At 42.7% G+C, this 21883-nt stretch overlaps 2 protein-coding genes and 1 long non-coding RNA gene across 5 annotated transcripts in view; 1 reads left to right on the top strand and 2 right to left on the bottom strand.

The window, feature by feature from the left end:
* The window catches only part of PPP2R3C (protein phosphatase 2 regulatory subunit B''gamma), a 33626-nt gene extending 23471 nt beyond the window's left edge, over positions 1 to 10155 (top strand). For all 3 annotated transcript variants that reach the window (XM_006258741.4, XM_014611272.3, XM_059723059.1), the window contains exons 10-13: positions 2585 to 2721; positions 4065 to 4202; positions 8382 to 8441; positions 9439 to 10155. In XM_006258741.4, coding sequence (XP_006258803.1) covers positions 2585 to 2721; positions 4065 to 4202; positions 8382 to 8441; positions 9439 to 9627 — 524 coding nt within the window. In that variant the 3' untranslated portion in view covers positions 9628 to 10155. The remainder of the gene's footprint in view (positions 1 to 2584; positions 2722 to 4064; positions 4203 to 8381; positions 8442 to 9438) is intronic.
* Positions 5268 to 12530, bottom strand: LOC132248798 (uncharacterized). The gene is made up of 2 exons (XR_009460218.1): positions 12377 to 12530; positions 5268 to 8759 (listed from the first exon to the last, which is right to left on the bottom strand). It is a non-coding gene; the product is annotated as an uncharacterized LOC132248798 (long non-coding RNA).
* Positions 12531 to 12590: 60 nt separating this feature from the next.
* Positions 12591 to 21883, bottom strand: part of SRP54 (signal recognition particle 54) — a 56527-nt gene continuing 47234 nt past the window's right edge. The window contains exons 16-17 of the mRNA XM_059723058.1: positions 15875 to 15972; positions 12591 to 15158 (exon numbers count right to left, since the gene is read on the bottom strand). Of these exons, the coding sequence (XP_059579041.1) occupies positions 14946 to 15158; positions 15875 to 15972 (311 nt within the window). The 3' untranslated portion in view covers positions 12591 to 14945. The remainder of the gene's footprint in view (positions 15159 to 15874; positions 15973 to 21883) is intronic.

The following is a 21883-nucleotide window of genomic DNA, read 5'->3' as shown; positions in this document are numbered from 1 at the left end:
TGAGTACAGCCCATCCACCACTACTCTCTGGGTGCGCCCCATCAGCCAGTTTTTTACCTATCCAACTGTGCAAGCATCAATGCCGCAGTCACTTAATTTATTGATGAGGATGGGGTGAGAGAGAGTGTCAAAGGCCTTCTTAAAGTCTAGAAAGACTATGTCCACAGCGACACCATCATCCAAGGATTTAGTTACTTGGTCATAAAAGGCAATCAGGTTGGTCAGGCAGGACCTGCCTTTGGTGAACCCATGCTGATTGCCCCTGAGCATGATCTCCCCTGCAGGCCCCCCACAGATATGCTCCATGATGATCCTCTCCAAGAGCTTCCCAAGCACCGAGGTGAGGCTTACAGGCCTATAGTTACTTGGGTCGTCCTTCCTCTCCTTCTAGGGACCACATTAGCCAGTTTCCAATCCCCCAGCACCTGGCCAGATGACCACGAATGCTCATACAGCCAGGCCCAGGGCTCCACGATGACCCCTAACAGCTCCCTCAACACCCTTGGGTGGAGGGCATCTGGACCTGCAGCTTTAAAAATATCTAGCCCTTCCAGAAGATCCCGAACTACATCTGCACTGACTGAAGGCTTGATAGAGCTATCCCCAAGATTGTCCCTACCTCTGGTAGGTGGGATATCCCAGTCCCTGTTCAGGAAAACAGAGGCAAAGAAACTTAAAAATATCAGCTTTCTTGTCTGGCGTGGCCACCAGATTCCTGTTTGTCTTGCAGGGGCCCTACATTGCCTGGTGCCCTCTTCTTGCTCCCAACGTACTTGAAAAAGGACTTTTTGTTGTCCTTAATCCTGGATGCTAGCCTGAGTTCCATCTCTGCCTTGGTCTTCCTAATAGCCCTCCTACACTCCTGGGCCGAGGAGGAGTACTCCTCCTTGGTGATAGTTCTTCCCTTCCACTGGTTGTACACCTCCTTTTTAGTCCTCAGGCATTGCTGAATGCCCTTGCTGAGCCAAGGGTGTTTCTGAATACCCCCCTTGCTTCTCTCAGAGACTGTTATCCTTTGGGCATGGAGGATCTTCCCCTTAAGGTACGACCATCCCTCGTGGGCTCCCATCTCCTCTACCTTCTGGGCCCTTAGTGCCTCCCCCACTAGTCTCCTAAGCTCATTGAAGTTGGCCCTTCTGAAGTCAAGGGCTTTAGCCTTGGTGTGAGCCCTAGACGCCCTGCTTTGGATAGTGAAATCCAGCAGGTGATGTTCGCTATTGCCCAGGTGGTCAAGGACCTGCAGTCCCCTCACCAGGTCATCCTCCGTGGCCAGGACCAGGTCCAGCATGGCATTACCCCTAGTGGGGCTGCGCATTTCCTGGATAAGGTGAAGGTCGTGTAATATAGCCAGGAACCTACACGAGCTGTCAGACCTGGCTGTCTGCTCCTCCCAGCAAATGCCTGGGTAGTTTAGGTCACCCATGACAGTAACATCCCTTGACCTAACCGCCTCCATTATCTGACTGGAGAAGTCCTGGTCTAGCTCTTCCCCCTGGTTGGGTGGTCTGTAGTAGACACCCACCGTAAGGTCCCTTTCACCACGCCCCCCTTGTAGTTTGACACACAGTGTCTCTGCCCAACCCTCCTCTAACCCGAAGCTAATCCTTGATGATGTGAGGTGCTCTTTCACATAGAGCGCAACCCCCCCACCCCCCCCTTCCTCTCTGTCCTGTCTCTTCTATATAGGGTGTACCCCCGAATGCCCACTGCCCAGTTGTAGGTAGGGTCCCACCAGGTTTCTGTGAGTCCTACTAAGTCTGGGTTCTTACTTGCAATCAGGAGGCATAGTTCTTCCTGCTTACACCCCATACTACGAGCATTAGTGTAGAGGCACCTGAGGCCTCCTCAGGGTGCTCGTGCCTTCCTCCCACTCCCAGGACAGTTGTGGCCCCCTGCTCCTCAGACGTTGATACTTACCTGTGCTTACTTATTACCTGCCCTTTGTCCTGTGGTCTTTTTGAAAACCTTTTGCTAAGATAATCTACTTCTTCCTGCTGCTTTAGACACCTTCTGCATCTTTCACTACCTCCCTCCCAGCCTCTGCATCATATTCCTGATTTTGGGTTCTCTCTCTCTTAATGTCATTTGTATTTCTGCTGTTAGCTGTCCTCTTTCTCTTTGTGCTTCAGACACTCATCCTTTACCTTTTGTACTTACCATTTCCTGTGCCTGTTCCCACTCATATTTGTGGCTTTTGTGTCTCCTCTTAACACAGGGGAGAGCTTCCCATTTTCTGCGTAGCAACCATCCACCTCCCCCTCTTTAAACTGTGCTTCTGTCCCTTAACTTTCTGACTTTGTTCCTCTCCATTTGTGCACTCAGGCCCTATTATTCCACGTATATTGTCTGATGGGTCTGTTAGCACTTCAGGTGCTGTAGTCATTTTACATTCAGCAAACTCATATGATGCTGTATAAATATACTTAAAGATATACAACATTTCTCTGTAACAACTTGATTCATCAGTGTAATCCAAAAAAAAGTGAAATGCACTAAATGAACCTGTGAATTCTGTTGTTTCATTCAAATTTAGTTCCTTTATGATGTAGGGGGATTGTGTTTTGTTTTGTTTTGTTTTCCCCAGGCCAGTATTTAAATCTTGACAAAGATCACAATGGTATGCTCAGCAAGGAAGAACTGTCGCGCTATGGAACTGGGACTCTGACCAACATATTTTTGGATCGTGTCTTTCAGGAGTGCTTAACTTACGATGGGGAAATGGTAGCAGTTTATTTAAAGACTGTCCTCTGATTTTAATTATTGGACCTGTGTTAGATGTATGAAGATAAATTGTCATAATTGTTACCTTTGAAACTGTTATCTTCTTTGAAACAAAGAAGAGATTAAAATAATATGACTATTAAAGTTAGTTATTTTTTCATTCCAGAGGTAGCCAGAGCAGAATGTTAGACCATGTAATTATTTATTACCTCAAGTGATCAAGCATAATTCTTGAGGCAGTAATATTAAATGCATGCCAAGCAATGTATAGCATAGCAATCATTTATGTTTTTTGAATCACTGGGTTTTTTTCTTTTTAAACAAAGAAGGAAATGAAAATGAGTGAGCAGTGTTACAGTTTGGAACTGATCCAGCAACTAGCTAAATAATAAACTTCATTGTGAAGATAATGCGAGGCATAAAACAGTGGGCATTTTGCTGCATGCTTCCTACAGCTGTGAATGTGAACAGTGAGGAGCCTATAATCTAAAACAAAAGATTTAGACTAGACAAATGGTGAAAATGTACACGTATGTTGTTTGTTTTGAAACACTTCATTTCAAAACAAACAACAGTTTGTCACGTTTAATGAAATAGTTATATCTAAACATCTAATTACAAACACACCCTAGTCTTTATGGTGTTCTGGGGGCCCAGTTTTTAAATTAGATAATATATCTGTTTGCATAATAGTCCTGAGTATACACCGAGTTAATGGTCACAGCTATACTGTAATCATAAACCTGAAGTAGCAATAGCAACAGAAGAGTGAAAAACAGTCCAAATTCTGGCTTGTTTAATGTTTCCATTATTGAGTCTGTCTGTCCTAACTGCAGCATTAGTTATCCTATGAGTTTTGTATTTTGGGTTATCGGGTCATGTGACCTAATCTCAGCAAATAGCTATCCTCTTGGTGTTTTGCTGCTGGTGTTTTTCTAGCCTACTTTATGCCAAACTCTTAACTAGTGATGGAGAAAAGTTTTTAGAAGCTACCTTGTAAATCTCACTTGTATCTCAGACAATTTAGTGTTTGGCAATTTCAGGATTTAATAAACAAATATTATTTACACTTCATGTAGCCAGCTAAATTTGAATTTTTATACACAATTCCTAATTTACACACATAAAATGGCTGTGAGGATCTGGCATATGTTATTTCAGCCATCACTGGAAACTAACTTCTTCATTCACTTCAGTGGCAGCAACTATTTTCTGTTTCATGCTGTCTTTCAAAGAAAACTAACTGCTTCCCTACAATGAAATACCCACCAATTACAATGTTCCTGCTTGCAAAATCAATTTGGATAGAGGACTGTAATAAATGTGATTATATCTGCTTTTAGGACTATAAGACCTACCTGGACTTTGTGCTTGCATTAGAAAACAGAAAGGAACCTGCAGCTCTGCAATATATTTTCAAACTGCTTGATATAGAGAACAAAGGATACCTGAATGTTTTTTCCCTTAATTATTTCTTTAGGGTAAGTCTCTTTTTATATAGGTAAGTCATTTTCTGTATTTGTGGTGCTTATAGCCTGTGTGCGTTTGCTTACAAATCTGCAGGGAATCTCTGTAAATTACCAGTGCCCACTGGGAGATTTGTGTCTACTTCTTAAAAGATTTAAAATATTAAAAACTTGTATTTCAAATCTTGGAAGGAATTCAAAAGGCATTTTTCAGTGTCTTACCTGCAGTAAAAACTTAAATTGCTTTTATTTTTAATCAATAGAAAATCATTTTGTTTTTCCAGAAGTGGAAATTGCCTCCAAATGGCAACTGACCAATTGAAAAAAGTAAACTACCCATTAAAATGTATGGTCCTAATTTCCTATTATACATGCTTTCAGTGTCTTGAGGGATTCTACAATTCATTATAAACAGTAGTAATGGAAAAAAGCACGGTGGTAGTTCTGTATAGTCATTTGATGGATTTTATATACAGTGTGCCAAATCCTAAACCTTTTGGCATTTCTGTAGTTTCTATAAATCGTAATAATTTTTTTCTAAATATGTAACTGTTACGGATTGGAAGAAGGTTCCTGTGGTTAAAGTTGGAACCAAGTTCCATTTTTTTTCTTTTTTTTAAATAACCCACCCACCCTTTTAGCATTTGTGTACCAGGTGAGCTTGGAAAATTGTTTTGGCCTGAAATGTTCCTGATTTATTCTGAAAGCAAAAGAATAAAATGTATTATGCTGTTCTTGAGTTACAGGTGATGAAAAAATTTCCCACTGTAAAACTGACTTTTGTGTAACTCCCGTCAGATTTTCCATACAATTAAACCTCCTTCAAAACTTATATTCTAGTTATATTTGCAGGGAAATAATTAATTTAGCAAAGCTCCTATTGTTAGTTTGGGGCTGAATTTTAGGACCAATCCTGGTCTCATGCATACATTTTTTTCTAAGTGACAGCTGGGCAAAACTTAGTCACATGCATTTGTATCCTGATTCTGGAATCAACAGCATTTCAGTGTATTCAGCCCTGCAGTATGCAAATCAAGAACAAGTACATATTTCATTCAGCTCATTAAGTAAACCATTCAGTGTAGCTCACAAAGTTTTATTTGTAATCTTGTCCTCTTCATTTTGGTTCAGTAATAAACCTCCAGTCTGTTCAACAAAAACAGTCTGAAAAAGCAGGTTCTTTCAACAGAGATCTTCTAAATAAAAACTGGAACATTTTTAATTTTTCTAGTGCAAGTGCCATGCTGATGCACAATCCTTCCAAAGCTGCTTTTCACATAGAGCATAAATCCAATTCATTCAATATGTGTGCTGCTGCAGGAGGTTCAGATGGTGAAAAGTGTTGTTGTTGTTTTATTTTTTTTTAAATGGACCTCAGTAATAGTCTCATTACATTTGTCTAACATCCCACTTTCAGTGATTTCTTGCTTGAACCTGCATGAATTGGCATTGTTTGCAAATCTGTACATCTTTTGCTCTATGCTCACTAACAGCCTAATCTTTAGTGGCCATTTGATCAGGTTCTTTCCTTGGACCTTCTCAACCCTGCACAGTTAGGGGGCCCCTGTGCACACATCTTAGCATGCTTTGCAGGCTCCCTCAGTCTGCCTTGGGACAGAATGGTTAGAGTGAGTAGGGCAGCCCTGACTGGCTGACCCAAACTGCTCAGGGTCAATCTGTGCCTCCCTGCATCATAATGTAGGATTGTGGAGGGGTGTGTTCTGTTCCCTGCTTGGCTGGAGCAGTAGAGTCCAACAAGCAACATGTTGTCACTGGGGAAGGGGAAACAGCCAGGGACAAAGCACCCTCAGATGCTGGAGGCCTGTGCTGTGGCCTCTCAGAAGCAAAAGTGTACAGACACTTGCTTTCCCAAGAGAAAATACTCTGGTTGTTCCCAGGTTGTTTTTCTCCTGGGAGAAAAATCCTGAATGTTTGTATACTTGTAGTTTCTCCTGGGGAACAGCAATTCTTCCAGGAGAAACTGAATTCCTGTGTATGGCCTTAAATTGTGGGGGTTTTGGAGGCTGGGGGTGGTGGCATTGATACAGCTGTGTTAATTAGCATGATTTTTTGACTAGATGCTGCCAAAACAGTGTAGTGTAGGCTTGGCCTACCTTGGTCCTGTTAATCTTCACTTTGGGTTAAGCTAAAGCTAAATAGGAACAAGGGTGTAGGTTGTAGCCATGTTGGTCTAAGGACATAGGCAGACATATTCCAGAATGGCAATGTCTACACACAGAGTTCAATCTAGAACCATTCTGTGAATGGATAAGTGGTTAGTAGGAAATCTAGATTACCAAATACTCTGGGTAGGCTATCCCCTTGTTGTAGATACTTGCCGATAAATTTTGTATGCACCTCCTGCAAAGATGCTGAATCCTCTTTCAGGTTTATCGTTTAGTATAAATACAGCTAAGATTTATTTTAACCAACCATAAAGCAAGTTCTTTTTAAAAATGTAGCTATAGCACACTGCCATGGAGACTGGTAGTTCTTTCATCTTCTGATGGTTTGGTTTGTCTTCCTTCCCAATGTGTTTCCTAATACTGGGAAATTGCACTTTGGACTCTTCTTGGTTTCTCTGTGCCCCTCTTCTGAGTCCCAGGTCTCCAGCCATCACCCGTCTCCCATGGTGAAATTGTGTGATTATCTTGGTCCCAGACCAGGCTCTAGCTAACAGTTGGCTCAGCAGGTCCAGACCCTCAAATGTGTTTCTTCTAGGACACAGATTTGCAACCTTCTGCTGGGGCGGGCTGGAGCTTGCAATGGGGCAAGGCTCTGCCCTTCCCCACTCTTCCTCTGAGTGGTTCCTAGTTCTTCTGCAGCAAGGGAAGTACAGATATGGGGAGCAGCAGGATCTGTAGTGCAAGGGAACACTGCCTAGGAGATGAGCAGCATGGTACAGCTCCATGCCACCAATCCCCTCCTGGCAGGCTGGATCAGGCCTGCAGGCCATAGATTACCAGTCTCTTCCCTAGGGCAACAATAGCGGTAAGTAGTGAACAGACAGTCCCTTTAAAGGATAATATTATTTAGAATACAGACATTTTGTAGCAGATGCATACCTAGTTTTTCCTAAGACTGTAGGCTCTGGAGAGGAGAAAACCCAAGTTCCTTAGACTACAGGTTCTCTCTCTAGGTTGTCAGCTTATCTTCCTTGACAGCCAAGCTGTGTGCCCCACCTAACAAAACACAAGCCTGCATCTTTACTACTGAAGACAAGATGCAAGGTACTTCAAGGGGCAGGTTTTACTCCTTCTTTCAGATGCATGCCTGAAGGTTCTTATCTGGGAAGTCATTCTGTAGCCTCCCTGTTTGTTCTTCCTGCAGTCCCCAGTTTAAGGATTTCTATCTAAACAAAAAGAATATTCTGGATTTAGATAGGATTGGAATTTAAAGCTGATGAACTATTTCTGAAGAGCTTGTTGCTTAAACATTGTTATGCTGGACTAAAAATGCCTTTTCCTGGTTTGGTTTGGTTTGGTTTAGTTTAGTTTACTTCTGAAGTGAATGGAACAGGAAATAGGTGAGTGGAGATATCTCATCAGGTACAGTCTAAGTCGGTTTCAACCGGAGGCAGCCCTTTGCTCAATGCAAACAGCCTCTCCTGCCACCTACTGGCCAGGTGTAATGATAGTACCTACTGAGAGATGATCATGTATCAGCCTCTTACTAGTGTAAACTTGGGGATAAATAACATGGTAGCAGTTTTGTTTTGTGTCTGCACCTTTAGCAAATCAAGTTGAGTTAATCAGGAATAACTCTAATCACACACAAGTGCATAAGGCTGTCTGAGAAGGCCTCAGTAACATCTTGGATCATATTTTTCAAGCTTTACTTTGCATCTTCAAGAGTTAAAATGTGTTTTAATGAGAACCATGGTTTTGATTTATTGGAGTGACTTGGGCTGTCAACCTGGACACAGGCTTATAGTACCTGTGCCTTAATCAAATTCTGCTTTTGTGGATGAGTGGGTTCCAGGTCCTTTCATCATTGGATCACTCACCCAGCACATGAAGGAGAGGCTGGGTACCATTACTGTTAATGTATCTCTTTTCAATCACAGTTCAGTCTAACTATAGATGCAGAAATATCAAATATTTAGCATGGAGCATTAACAAAATGCTACAGTAGTTTTGTTTCTTTGGTTTATGCATTCTTCCTCTCTGCAACTGAACCTTTCCTTTGCTGTAGGCTATCCAGGAACAAATGAAAATCCATGGACAAGAACCAGTTTCTTTTCAAGATGTCAAGGTTAGCTGTCCCTGAAATATGTACAGTACTGTTTGGGCATAACTGTTATATTTGAATTCAAACATTTGAAAAGAGGTAATTAGCTGCATCAGGTAGTCAGAGAGGTAGTCAGCTGTGTTAGTCTGAAGTCAGACACACTAAGGAAGTATAGAGGTACAATAAGCTTTTGTGAGCCACAGCTCATTTAAATTCATCTTGCACAGTACTGTCGTCTCTGGATGTGTGTAAGGTGGTATTTCCTTTTAGAATGGCAGAGCTGATTTATGTTGTCACTAGAGTGACCTTGAAAATCCTCCATCATTCAACAATATAATTATTCTGGAAGAAAAAAAAGAATAAATATCTGCTCTAAGACTTTCCTTGATAGAAGTATCTATTATAAACGCACACAACTTCCACCTTTGCCTTGTGGAAATACTTGAGAATTTTTATTCACTAAAATTGAAAATTAATTTGGAATCTTCTCTTTTTGTGATAAATGAATATTTCTACCTTAAGAACTATCAGTAATTAAAAGCATACTGTATTTTATTGACCCTACTAAGGCATAGTGTTAGCTAGTAATTCATAACTCTGGTTTAGCAGTCTTGAAATATTGGACTTGGGTATTGTTTAATGACAAGAAATTCCATAATGTAGATGAGATTTCTCTGGATTTTTTTTCAAACACCACCACAATTAAGGAGTGGCTTTGTGCTGCAGTTCTGAGTCCAACACGTTTTCTGTGGAAGAGTCGGACCTTTTTAGAAGGGCAGTGTGTTCATATGCCAGCTTCCCCCAGTGCGGAAAGCTTCAGAATTTTTCCTTATATTTTCAGCTCCACAAATAGCAGATAAAAACATTTAGAAACTATTATTTAATAAGCCGCCTTTTAATAGATAAGTGTTTCATGACTCCAGATGGTATTGATTGTTCAAAAAATAGTCTGTATATGCTAGAGATATATTCATAGGCAAAACAGTGGTTGATTTGTTTTAATCTTATTTCCTTGTTATAGGATGAAATCTTTGATATGGTGAAGCCTAAGGATCCTTACAAGATCTCCCTTCAAGACTTAATCAATAGCAGTCAAGGAGATACTGTCACCAGCATTCTGATAGATCTGAATGGCTTCTGGACTTATGAAAACAGAGAAGTTCTTGTAGCAAGTGAGAATGACAATGCTACAGATATTGATGATACATGATTTTGAACAGGAAATAGACTGTAGCCCCTGGGACATGCCTAACTGCTGTACTAAGTCATGGCAGCTGAAGACTAATTTCCTGTTCTGATGGATAATATAAAGTTTTGTGTAGGGATTGCCAAGCTGACATTTGGAAGCCAAAATAGTCCACTGTTCAAGGCAACAATGACCTGACTTTTAGTAGGCTGAAGGTACTGTCTGGGATCATTCTTCTTATGTTCAGTTTTAAGTAACATTCTTATTTGGCCAGTCTGTTCTAACTTGTATAGTAACTTTGCAGCATAAGGATGGAACTTCAGGAACAGTCTGGCACTGACTTATCTCCCCACTTATAAAGCCACTGGGAGTCTTGATCAGCCTCTTCTTCCATTTATGTCAACACTGGGGGCTTTTGAGCATAAACACAGTGTATAAGAGGAGCTAGGGGTAAGGAAATGTGCTTAGGATTTTTTTTTAATCTACACATAATCTTCTTCTGTATTGTTCAACTTTAAATGTGTATAAATAAAAACATTAATTTTTGTTTAATGGGAAAGAAGACAGCTGGTGATCTAAAATGAGCGTACTGAAAACAAATTGGCATCCTCGGTAGAGACCAAGCACTGAATTGGTGCGAAAATCAAATTTGGTCTTGAGGTGAGAAAACTGCAGTGATACCAGCTTCAATCTGTTCTAAGCCAAATGTCTACACATGGAGTTTGCATTAGTTTAGAATGTTTGATTGTGACTAAAAAAACAAATTCTGCTAAACAAAAACAGTACAAGGCCCCTTGAGTACTTCTAATTAGGCTGTGTTTGACCAGTTAGTCCAATTGGTAAGACTTTAGCACAGGGGTAGGCAACGCTTTTTGGTTGGAGTGCTGAAAAACCCACAATGCCTACCTTAGAAAGTGCTGGCATGCCAGAAAAACAAAGTGAAGGCAGGGGGTATGTGGCAGAATGCCCTGCTTGTGCCCCTTGCCCCCAGCACAGTGCCACTGCCAGGTCAGGGCCATTGGCAGCGCTGGGAGGGGGCCAGGGCTGTGGACCTGTGTGGCACCCAGTCCCATTCAGGCACTGCTGAAGGCCCCAGCCCTGCTCAGGCCCAGCACCAGCCAGCACCATCACCACCATGGGCCTCAGCCCTGTGCTGCCCTGCTAGCAACAGTCTGGCTGCAGCCCCAGCCCTATGCTGCGAGGTGGCCCTGGCCCCACAGCCTCAGCCTCTCACTGCAAGTGGGCCCCGGCCCCAGCCCCACCCCTAGCCCCATGCTGGGAGCAGCCTGAGCCAGCAGCAGCAGCTACAAACCTGAGCTGGCTGCAGCTGGGAGGCTGCAAACAACTGCTGTTGTTTGCAGCCTCCCAGCTGAGGCCCATGGTGGTGATGGTGCTGGCTGGTGCTGGGCCTGCGCAGGGCTGGGGCCTTCAGCAGTGCCTGAATGGGACTGGGTCCCACACAGGTCCACAGCCCTGGCCCCCTCCCAGCACTGCCAATGGCCCTGACCTGGCAGTGGCACTGTGCTGGGGCCCACAGTGGTTGTGAGGGCTAGGGCCAGGCCTGCCAGCAGCTGGCACCACCACTGCAGCTGGGGCCTGGGCCCAGCTGGCCACCAGGCTTATCCTGGCACTGGGCTGGGGCAGGAGGTGGAGGTGCCGGGCAGGGCCTGACCCAGCAGCGGCATGTGGCTGGGGCCAGGCCCCCCCAGCAGCACCAGGAAGGGGCTCCAGTTTCATCCCTGTGGTGCCAATCACCCTGGCCCAGCAGCAGCAGTGGAGGTGCTGGCCAAGGCCGGGCCCACCTGCAGTGTGTGGCTGGGGCCGTCTGCAGCACCAAGATGGGCCCAGGCCCCAACCTTATCCCAGCACTGCAGATGGCCCCAGCCTAGCAGTGGCACTGGGCTGGGGCAGATGGTGGAGGTGCCAGGCAGCGCCCAGCCCAGCAGCGGCATGACTGGAGCCGGGCCTGCCATCAGCACTGGGAAGGAGCTCCAGCCCCAGCCTCATCCTGGCGCTGCTGATCGCCTTGGGCCAGCAGCGGTAGTGGAGGTGCCGGCTGGGGCCTGGGCCAGCCGGCAGCAGCGCCAGAATGGGGCCAGGCCTGCCAGAGGCAGCACTGGGAGGTGCCGGCTGGGGTCGGGGCCTGCACAGGTCCACGGGCCTGGGCCCTGGCCCAATCCCAGCACTGCTGATGGCCCTGGTCCTCGGAGGGGGGCGCTTGGGTTTGGAGACAGGGGCTCTTACCTGGTTGAGGTTGGTGGTGTTACAGGGCTGGGGTCCAGCAGTGGCAGGGGTTAGCAGCAGCACAAGGCTGTTCCCAGGCAGCCATGTGCTGCTCAATCTGGGCATGCCTCTTCCCGCCCCAAGGGGCGGGGAGCAGCCCATATGCCATTAAAAACCGTGCCGCGTGCCACAGGTTGCCGACCCCTGCTTTAGCATGTAAACAAGGCCTTGCCTTTGTACCCCTATGCTGTGTAACAATACTGAAGCATATGGATGCAGCTTAGATGACTGTGCCACACTAAGTATTTCATTCCATCCAGGAAGAACACACACCAACTGCTGAAGCTTCCTTAGCCTGATGAAGGGTTTTTGAACCTGAAAGCTTGCTTAATAACTATTCTCCAACCATTTGGGTTGGTCTAATAAAAGATATCAAATTCACCCAAGGAACCTTGTCTGCCTATGTCCTTAGATCAACACGGCTACAACCCAAACCCCTGCAACACTGTAAGTATAACACAAGTGTTAAGTACAAGCAAACAACAAATACCTCACATGAAAAGGGCAAGTTTAAGGCCCAGGAGATGTGAAGGATTATTTCATGGATCAGGGGACGTAAGACTACTGAGTTTCAGTTCTCGTCTTCAGAGGTGACTGTGCCATCATAGTGAACTGGATTTAACCAGGCGTGCAAGTCCCTTGTGGGATCTCTACCTATAAATACAGTGGTGCTTAACCTATGAAGAAAAATAATCAGAGCCCACTTAGTTTGAAATTATATTAAATATAAAATAACCAGTAATTTAATGCATTTACAGAAGTTAAAGTAACCACTTTTATACAGTTTACATAAACTGAAGGAAGAATTAAGGTATTAAGGCATAGTGAATCATACACCATTTCATACAAATAAGTTTAACTCATGGCAGTGAGAGCATTCCCTGGTCAATGCAACAGAAAGTACAAGAAAACTGACAGTAGTGCAGTTGATATTGATACATTCCTGGCAGAAAAGGCTCAACACAGCTTCTCCCTCAGCAGCGGATCTTATTTATAGAAGTACTATGGGCCTTTGCCCTTAGAAGATACCACTTTGACAACTTAAGCTCTATTCAGTTTTTCTGTCCCTCCCCCATCTGTTTCTAAGGTGGGTTTTTCCCCCCCATCCATAGCTGACTGGATGTTTCTTGCACATGTTCATTGCCAAAGAGTAACAGTTAACAAACCAGCAGCATCCAATTTAGTCAAAATTTGAGAGAGAACAAACAGGGCCTCAAGGCAACAGATTTGCTGGTTAGAATACAAGGAAAGGTACTCTTCCAGTCTCAGCCCCTTTAGGCTGCTGGAATAGTATAAAAGGACCAGAAAAGACATAAGGTGCACAAAAACTCTAGAGCTGCCTCAGGCAGTTATGGAATCTCAGATAAAGTGGATGTACAGGAGTTGCTTACAGTACCATAGTCAAGGGAGACTGGCACAGGTTATGGAAGCCTCTAGGGACCAGGGAGTCAAAAATAAGTTGTCAACTCCATCTAGACCGTACTGCTAAGATGCAGAGCATACAGAGCATAAATCCTTACTCAAGTGTCCTAAGCATTAGGAAACCTGAATAAAGACTAGGAGGTTTTCATTTAAATTAATTTTTAGTCACATGACAAAATTAGTGGAAGAGTATAGACCACACGGGACACTTTTTATGAACATTTTGCAATGATGTCTGAGAGCCCTCCTAAAGCAGTCACATCTGATTGTCCTGACATAAACTGTTTCTCTTGTAAGCTGGGATGGAAAGACGATTACTGTAGGTAACTGTTCTCCCCTTATTTGTTATTTACATCTAGTTTTTGAAACAGGAGCATTGCCAATACAAAATTGTAAAATTGGAAATGTTAAGACAGGCCTTGTCCTAATCTCACTTAAATAGCTTTTATAATAAATCCTCTCCCCTGAAATCCTTTCAAAATAATCTTAATTCTTGAGTAATAGTCAGGTTTGGTTTTGTTTTTTTTAATGGAAGCCATTACTAATATTGAAAATAAGCCTGTATTTTCTTTGATTTTCTTCTTTTTTTAATACTTGAAAGAAAATGGTTACAAAAATGAATTCCTCACTAAGCTATTTTTCATGACATGCAAATATTCTATTCAGGTAACAATGTGGGGAATTTACAGCATCATTTAAGCAGTGCCTTAAGAAGTCACCCCTTACCGAGTCTCCAGACGACCAAAATTAGTCAAATAGCACACTTTAGGTATAGGTAAATACTTTACACAGAATGTCTTCAAAACAATTTTTGACAATTGCAGCTTTTAATTCAAGCCCAGGAGTCCAATCTCAATTTACTTCCTAGAACCATTATTAGAGCCTATTGAGACTATGTATTTGACTGTCTATTAAACCTCTTCCTTACGAACAGTGAAAATGTGCTTTACACAGCTGATGCTAGTACTGTTCTTTACCAGGCAACAGAATTAATCTGAGCACTGCTAACCTCCATGGCTGATGCAGAGTTAGCTGAGCAAGTTCTGAATAGAGCTTGCAACCTCCTTTTATAAGAGGCAGTTTTTTTCATCAGGCACATGTGGAGCCACCTTTAGTTTAAAGCTTGTGACTAAGAAATAAATACATTAAATGGTGACAATAAATAGGGAAATTGTGAATTTGGAAGTCATTAAGATACCTTGCGAAGCTATAGACAATCAGTTCCAATTAGTCAGACAATCTATTCTTAGAGAACTAAGTTTCAACAATATTGTATAAGTACAAAACAGGCTATTAAAAGGTAAAAAATAGTATTCTGTCTTCAATCCACAGGTGTCAGAGGTGCACTACATGCTCAGTGAAAACACTAGAGACAATTTTACCTGCTGAATGGAAGATCAGAGCACTGCCTTTCAATTTGGATTGGATGTTTTGTAGTCCACCAGTTTCAATATACAGGTCAGTTTGGCAGACTTTCATTAGACGGATATGGACTGAACAGACATTACTTGGCTCTCTCCTGACCACTATGAGCTTTAAGAGTTTGTTCCTATGAACAAGTATAGAAAGAATTTTCCAACATCTTTATTGCCAGTTTAAAAAACTGGACATTTTACATTACATAGGAGACATATGTTTTAAGTAGGGACAGGAGTTAAGTCCTGTTTACTTTCCACAATTGATTGGCAGTCTCCCTCAGTTTCAAAATTGAGGTTCACAAACGAGCTACATGACATTGCCTCAGGTTGATCTGTCTGGACAGGTGTCTCATCCTGTAACTTGTTCTGCTGATCTTGATAACATCTCTCTGCTTCTTCTGACATTTTGTTCTCCTCCTCCTCCTCTTCCTCCTAAGAAAAGAATTCCACAGGTTCCAATACTGCCTACATTTATCCCAGCTCCTTCAGCTTCTAAAAACATCTTTGGGCTTTCAAAAAAAATAAGTATTTTTGAAAGAGGTAATCAAAGAAAGCAAAATATTTACAAGTCGGTGGTCTAGTCTGTCAATCAGTTACTTTTTTTTAGTCCCGCTTTTCGGTCTCTCTCAAAACTCAAGCTGAAGGGCTGAAGCTTTATACACAAGGCAACAAGATGTGTATAAACAGTCTGACTGGATAAACCAATTGTGTGTCAACAGCAAGTCTGATGTTTCTATGACCTTTTATATAAAACGTTTAAAAAGAGCACTTGAACTCTGTTATAAAATGACAAATTGCCCATTATGTGCTTTGGAATATTACAATCTCAAGAGATCAAGAATTTGTCATTCTGAAAGTATTCACAGCGATATTTTAACTATGTGAAACAGGGCAGATCTCACAATTTAAAAGCATACATTAAAAACTGAACTTCCAGTTCTTGAGAGATTTACACCAGATCTAGAAATTGCTCTATTTGAGTCTCAGCAAATGGATGTAGCAGTGACTAGTAGCCCATAGGGAAGTGAAGAGATTCTGAAAGGTAAGGAAGCCTGAAAGCTGTCTTTTGAAATTATTTAGAGAAAACTGAATATTAAGAGATGCAATTTATATTTTTTCAAACTTGACAGTATAAAAAAAATACATACCTCCTTCTTCATCCTGTAATACTCATCAATGGCATACTGGTATTTTGGTGTACTTATCCCCAAAACAGATGCAATCTTTTCCCCAAGGAAATCACACACTGAAAATAGAGAGAGAAAAGCCTTTATATGGAGTCTTTATATTTAATTTGCAGAATTCTTAAGGGAAGTTCTACCTTAAAAGATCTTCCCAAGATCTTTCCCTTGTTTATAGTGAGTTGTAACTACTTAATTTAATGGCAAAAATATCTATTCACCATTTATTCCAGCTTGTAGTGCAGGGCCAAACTAGCTGCGAAACCCTACCCCTTAGGCGTGGTGCATCAAAGATACAGCCCATGGGCCTGATCTGCCCCATGGAGCCCCATCATCTGGCTCCTGGTGCTGCCCCTGGGTCCAGAGTTCACCCACATGCAGCACCCGCTCTGGATGCATACTGCAAGCTGCACCTCCTGCAGCCAGTTCACAGTGGGCACCACATGCAGCATGGGTCCTGGACTGGCTGGAGCATAAGTCCCAGACTGGCCCCACATGGGCACCCCATGCAGTACAGGCCCAGACCAGCCAGAGCTAGCACTGTGCATGCTGGATCTGGCATGCTGGGGGAAGGGAGAAGAACAGGTCCATCAGCCCAATCTGGCTCATGGAGTGAACCACACACCATTTATCTGGGTGGACCACCCTGCTCATCTGGCCTGAGGGAAACTGTTTATTAAATTCCAGTTAGTTTCACCTGTGCCCACAAAAACTGGAGTTGCACAGATGTCTGTCCCAGAAAGTAGAATCTTTGTGTTCAGTAACAGTGTGCAAAAAGAAAGGAATCCAGCTTGCAGCCAGGTCCCATTTGCAAGAGCAGCAGTTCAAGAAGCATTTTCTACTTTAAAAGTAAGCACATTTAATGTAGAAAACAGAAACAAGAACACAGAACTTCACAGTGCCATTTTCAGAGAGGAAATGTACTTGAATGTCTCAACACACCATGTCTTTCATCTATAAAATTATGTACATAAATTTATTAACATATCTTGTTATCATAACTGTGTGCAGCTATTTGTAAAAATGCTGGAATGAATGAACATGCAGGAGACACAGGAAGTTAATGAAAAGAACCGAATAATATGAACATCTGACTGCAAATAAGCCACCTTTAATTTTGTAATGCAGCACTTCTGCTTTAATGGATCCCAGGGCAGAACAAAACAAGCCTGAGTATAAAGGTTAGATTTAAAATTTGCCCATCAACTGTCTTGATTAACACTTGCAGCCTACTAATGTGAAAGACTCAGAATGTATATAGTGATAAATGCAGATTCTGGGCCAACAGCCATTTAACACTACGTACTCTATATTGCTGCCTTGATAAATGGTTCTTGATCTCCATCTTCACAGTTCACGTCACCAAAGGCTACCTTTTGCTTGGCCACAATGCCTGCAGCACGGGGCACCACAGCCAAGGAAAGCATAAATTCATATACAACAGGACCATAAACTGCTTAGTTAATTAACATTCTCTGATTAAAGGAACTGAGAAACCAGCACCTGGATAATTCTTCAATGGAACACAGCACCAAGGAGGTAGAATTACACTTGATTTTAGCTTAAGAAGATAGGCTGTACAAAAGATGCAATGGATTTCAGGACTGACCAATGAGTCACAAGTCAGTTCCTTCATAGCGAGATAGAACAAGCCTGCAGAAAGCCAATTGATACTCCTTGGACTAGCTTACACATTCAAGTACATTTCCTCTCTGAAAATGGCACTGTGAAGTTCTGTGCTCTTGTTTCTGTTTTCTACATTAAATGTGGTTACTTTTAAAGTAGAAAATGCTTCTTGAACTGCTGCTCTTGCAAATGGGACCTGCAAGAACCAGCAGCACACCTACAAGCTGGGGAACTCCCTTCCGCCAGCACAGAGGCAGAAAAGGATCTTGGAGTCACTACTGACTCAAAGATGAACATGGGCTGCCAATGTGGGGATGCAGTCAGAAAGGCTAACCACACCTTGTCATGCATCTACAGATGCATCATGAGCAGGTCCAAGGAAGTGATCCTCCCGCTCTATGCGACCTTGGTCAGGCCCCAGTTGGAGTACTGCGTCCAGTTCTGGGCACCGCACTTCAGTAGGGATGTGGACAACATTGAGAGGATCCAGAGGAGGGCTACTCGCATGATTGGGGGCAGCAGGGCAGGTCCTATGAGGATAGGCTATGGGATCTGAACCTGTTCAGCCTTCACAAAAGAAGGCTGAGAGGGGATCTGGTGGCCATCTATAAACTGGCAAAGGGAAACCAGCAGGCAATGGGAGAGTCCCTGTTCCCCTGAGCACTACCGGGAGTAACAAGGAACAACGGCCATAAGATGACCGAGAGCAGATTCAGGCTGGATATCAGGAGGTACTACTTCACTGTCAGGGTGGCTAGGATCTGGAACCAACTTCCAAGGGAAGTGGTCCTCGCTCCTACCCTGGGGGGTCTTTAAGAGGAGGCTAGATAAACACCTAGCCGGGGTCGTCTGACCCCAGCATTCTTTCCTGCCATGGCAGGGGGTCAGACTTGATGATCTGCTCGGGTCCCTTCCGACTCTACTAACTATGAAACCATGACTAGTTTGCCTTAAAATATAAATTAACCAATACCTGATAAGGTTGATGTAGCAACTCTTAACATCTGAAACCACAAATAGGGTCCCCAGGTAAGCGTTGTCTGTAATGATAATCATAACTTTTATTTCACAGGACAGATTTATCATGCAAGAAAAAGAAACAATTAGGTACAGAGACAGAAATTATGCAGAAGTAACAGGAAAAATCTCTTGCCCTGCTCCTTTAACCTAGACTCAGGTCTCAAAGATTTCTTAAATTAGTTTCTCCAGCAGGCAGTCCAGGCAGTTGGAATTATTCCTTAAGCACAGGAGTTTCTTAGACCAAATTTCTCAAGAAGGATCACTTAAATACGTTGAAGAGGTATATCTTCATCTTTATTTTTCTATTCAATTTTCAGGGAGCATGTGTATTATGCCAATGATTTCCTCCCCCTCAGACAGACTGTCAAATTAGGTTTCCTTCCTAATTAAAGATTATAATTCAAGGAGGATAACACTTTATATAACTTTGCATATGATTTAAGATAAAATTCTAATCATATTTTTTCTCAACTATTATTCATTCATTTCAAGAAAGTGAAAAATATGAATCTCTGCATGGGATTTCCTTCTTCCAAAAACCCTGGTCTGAGAAATGGGAATTTCCTGTTAAGCATTTTTTCCTCTGAAATGCAACTGGTTATTTTTTGAAGGTTAACCTCTACTCAAGTGAACGCCGAGAGTCTTGCCACTTTCGTGGCTGGTAAAAATGCATGCCAGTTCAGTTCTAGGTTCATATTCTAGAGCAATGATTCTCAAGCAGGGTGATGTGGCACCTCCAGCTGCCCTGGGAAAACCATTCAGAGGTGTTGCGGGGTGCAACATAAATGTTAGCACTTTTGGTGTGCAAACATGGTTCACAAAATAAACCCAGAGATTTCAAGAAGGAATCCAGTGTTAAAAAATACATTCTGACCTGTTGTGGTTTTTCTGAATTCTTTGCAAAAGAAGAATTGCTCTATTTTTTGGTTGTCAAAAATGAGTGGAAACTAAGAGCTGGCATTTTCCAAGAGGTGCCGAGTCTCCTGAGGGTGTCTCATGTCTTAAAAGGTCCAGAGCCACAGTTCTAGAGACTAGCCTTCACTCCTGTAAGCCAGGCTTTCTCTGAGCTATGGTCTGAAGAGGAACATGTCTGATATCTGATACAGCAATCACATTCACTGCCCACTTTGATGCATTATAAAAATACAAGCTACAGTCTATGACAAAAAAAAATGATAAAACAGAGCATAGATTTAACACTAGCTATAAACAGACTAGAAATGACACCATTTAATCCTCGTTTCCCCCAGCACCCCCCGGGATAACAAGAAATAACGGCCACAAGTTGTTGGAGAGTAGGTTCAGATTAGACATCCATAGGAACTACTTCACAGTTAGGGCAGCTAGGATCTGGAACCAACTTCCAAGGGAAATGGTGCTGGCCCCTACTCTGGGGGTCTTTAAGAAGCGGCTCGATGCCTACATGGCTGGGGTCCCTTGAGCCCAGTTTCCCTCCTGCCCAGGCAGGGGGTCAGACTTGAAGATCCACAAGGTCCTTTCCGACCCTACTTCTATGATTCTATGAATCCACATTTAGGAAGTGTGTACGACACCAAGCAAACCCAAACCAACCCTGCAATTGGATATTATCCATGAAACGCACCCTATCCTTTGAAAACATCAAATGTTATCATCCGCTATCCCAGAAGATGATTCATATAAGTAGAGTGACCTTACACACTGCCTTGAAGGTTTCGAATTCTGTCAAACTGATCAGAAAAATGGAACTACGTTGTTCCCACCCCCAGATAGTCTCATCTCTTAACAGCCTTCCCAGATATGCATATAACTATAGCCATAAAGGCACCAAATGTCTGGATTCAGTCTAGCCTTTGGATTCTGTCTCAGTGGCCTAAAGGTGGGATGGAAGGTGTGGACAACTTCCACTACTCCATACTCCTGCCTAGTCATACATGTCAAAGGTCCTGGTGATCTTTCATGTATACACCATGACCTAGAAGGGTCCATGGTTGCCTACTACTCTATTAATAGCCTTCCATTTGTTATAGGGAACTGTTAGAAGATCAAGCGTCAAGATGATTCTCAGGACAGAGGCAATTTCTAGCTCACTCAGGATTTGAACCTATTAGGGCTTTACAGATCCAAGTGATTACTGGTACAATTGTACTCAGAAGCACACGAGAAGTTAATGCACCTCGGAAACAGCTTCAAGTCACTGGTACTACAGTCATCCAGCTAGTAACTTCAGTTAGTGCAGGGTGCAGCAAGCTGTCATGAGTGCGAACAGCTATCTGCCAGACAGAAGTACTATGTCTGTAACTATGTCTACAGAAAAATGAATATTACAGAGAAATATGGCATCTGCAAGTCAGTGTCCTCTCTGTCAAATGCCACTAACTGACACCTTGGGGGCATTTGGAAGTCCCGGAGTATGTCTACGTTTCTAACCTCACTGAGGAAGGATGGGTGCATCTTGTTTTCAGTGATTTTGTTAAAAAACATTTCCAATTTCCAGCTAAGTTTAACCAGAAAGGCAAGAGACTTTCACTATTGGGAGAAGGCATATTTTCAGATTTACTAGAAAATGAATACAGATTTCTAATAAACAAAAGAACTTGTCTGAATACAGCCATGACAGTCACCAGCTCATGAATTCAAATGAGGTTTCTTTCTTTATAAACTGTCAGTAGATGGACTTCCTGCTGGAAAGTAGCAGTAAAATAGCAGCTCCCACTGGGACACACCTGTACCAGACCCAATTATGGAGTTTTTTCAAACCCCTGACAAACACTGCTAAAAATAAGCCACTGAAAATTTTTTATTTCATATGTTCTTAATGAACAGGCATTTAACTATCCAAGGTATCAGAACTAATCTCTCTATAGTTGTAAGACATTTTATACATGTGCACTAGATATTAGTGCTTATAAGACCTCCCTCCCCCTACCAGCACCTTATACAAAGCCAGCTTTTATCTTACCTTCAACATTTTGCTGATTGCCAAAAAATACATAGTGCCCAGCTTTTTTTTGCTGGAACTCAGGTTTCCAGTTGGCAAAGGATGTAGAAAGCATCCTGCCAAGGTGAAAAGCATAAGCAAAAACAGCTGCTGTCCTGTCTGCACAAAAGCACCTCAAGCTTGTTAATTAAGTTCTCAGTTGGCAGCTGTTCTAACAGCAGTAATTTCTGGGCTTGTCTAGTTGCAGAAGTCAGTAAACTGTGTTAGAAAGGATGTTACTACAGGTGAGAGTAATGGCACTGACAAGGCTCTGCACAGTCCTTTAGAAAAACAAGGCAACAAGGTTAAAAAGCATTCACACAGCAGTCAGGACAAACAGTTTAGAAAGCTTTTGGTCAGCCACAAGAAAG

Source organism: Alligator mississippiensis, chromosome 2 (assembly GCF_030867095.1).
Source record: "Alligator mississippiensis isolate rAllMis1 chromosome 2, rAllMis1, whole genome shotgun sequence".
NCBI classification, from domain to species: domain Eukaryota; kingdom Metazoa; phylum Chordata; order Crocodylia; family Alligatoridae; genus Alligator; species Alligator mississippiensis.
The sequence above is the reverse complement of the archived record's forward strand: the minus strand, read 5'-3'. Positions and strand labels throughout refer to the sequence as shown.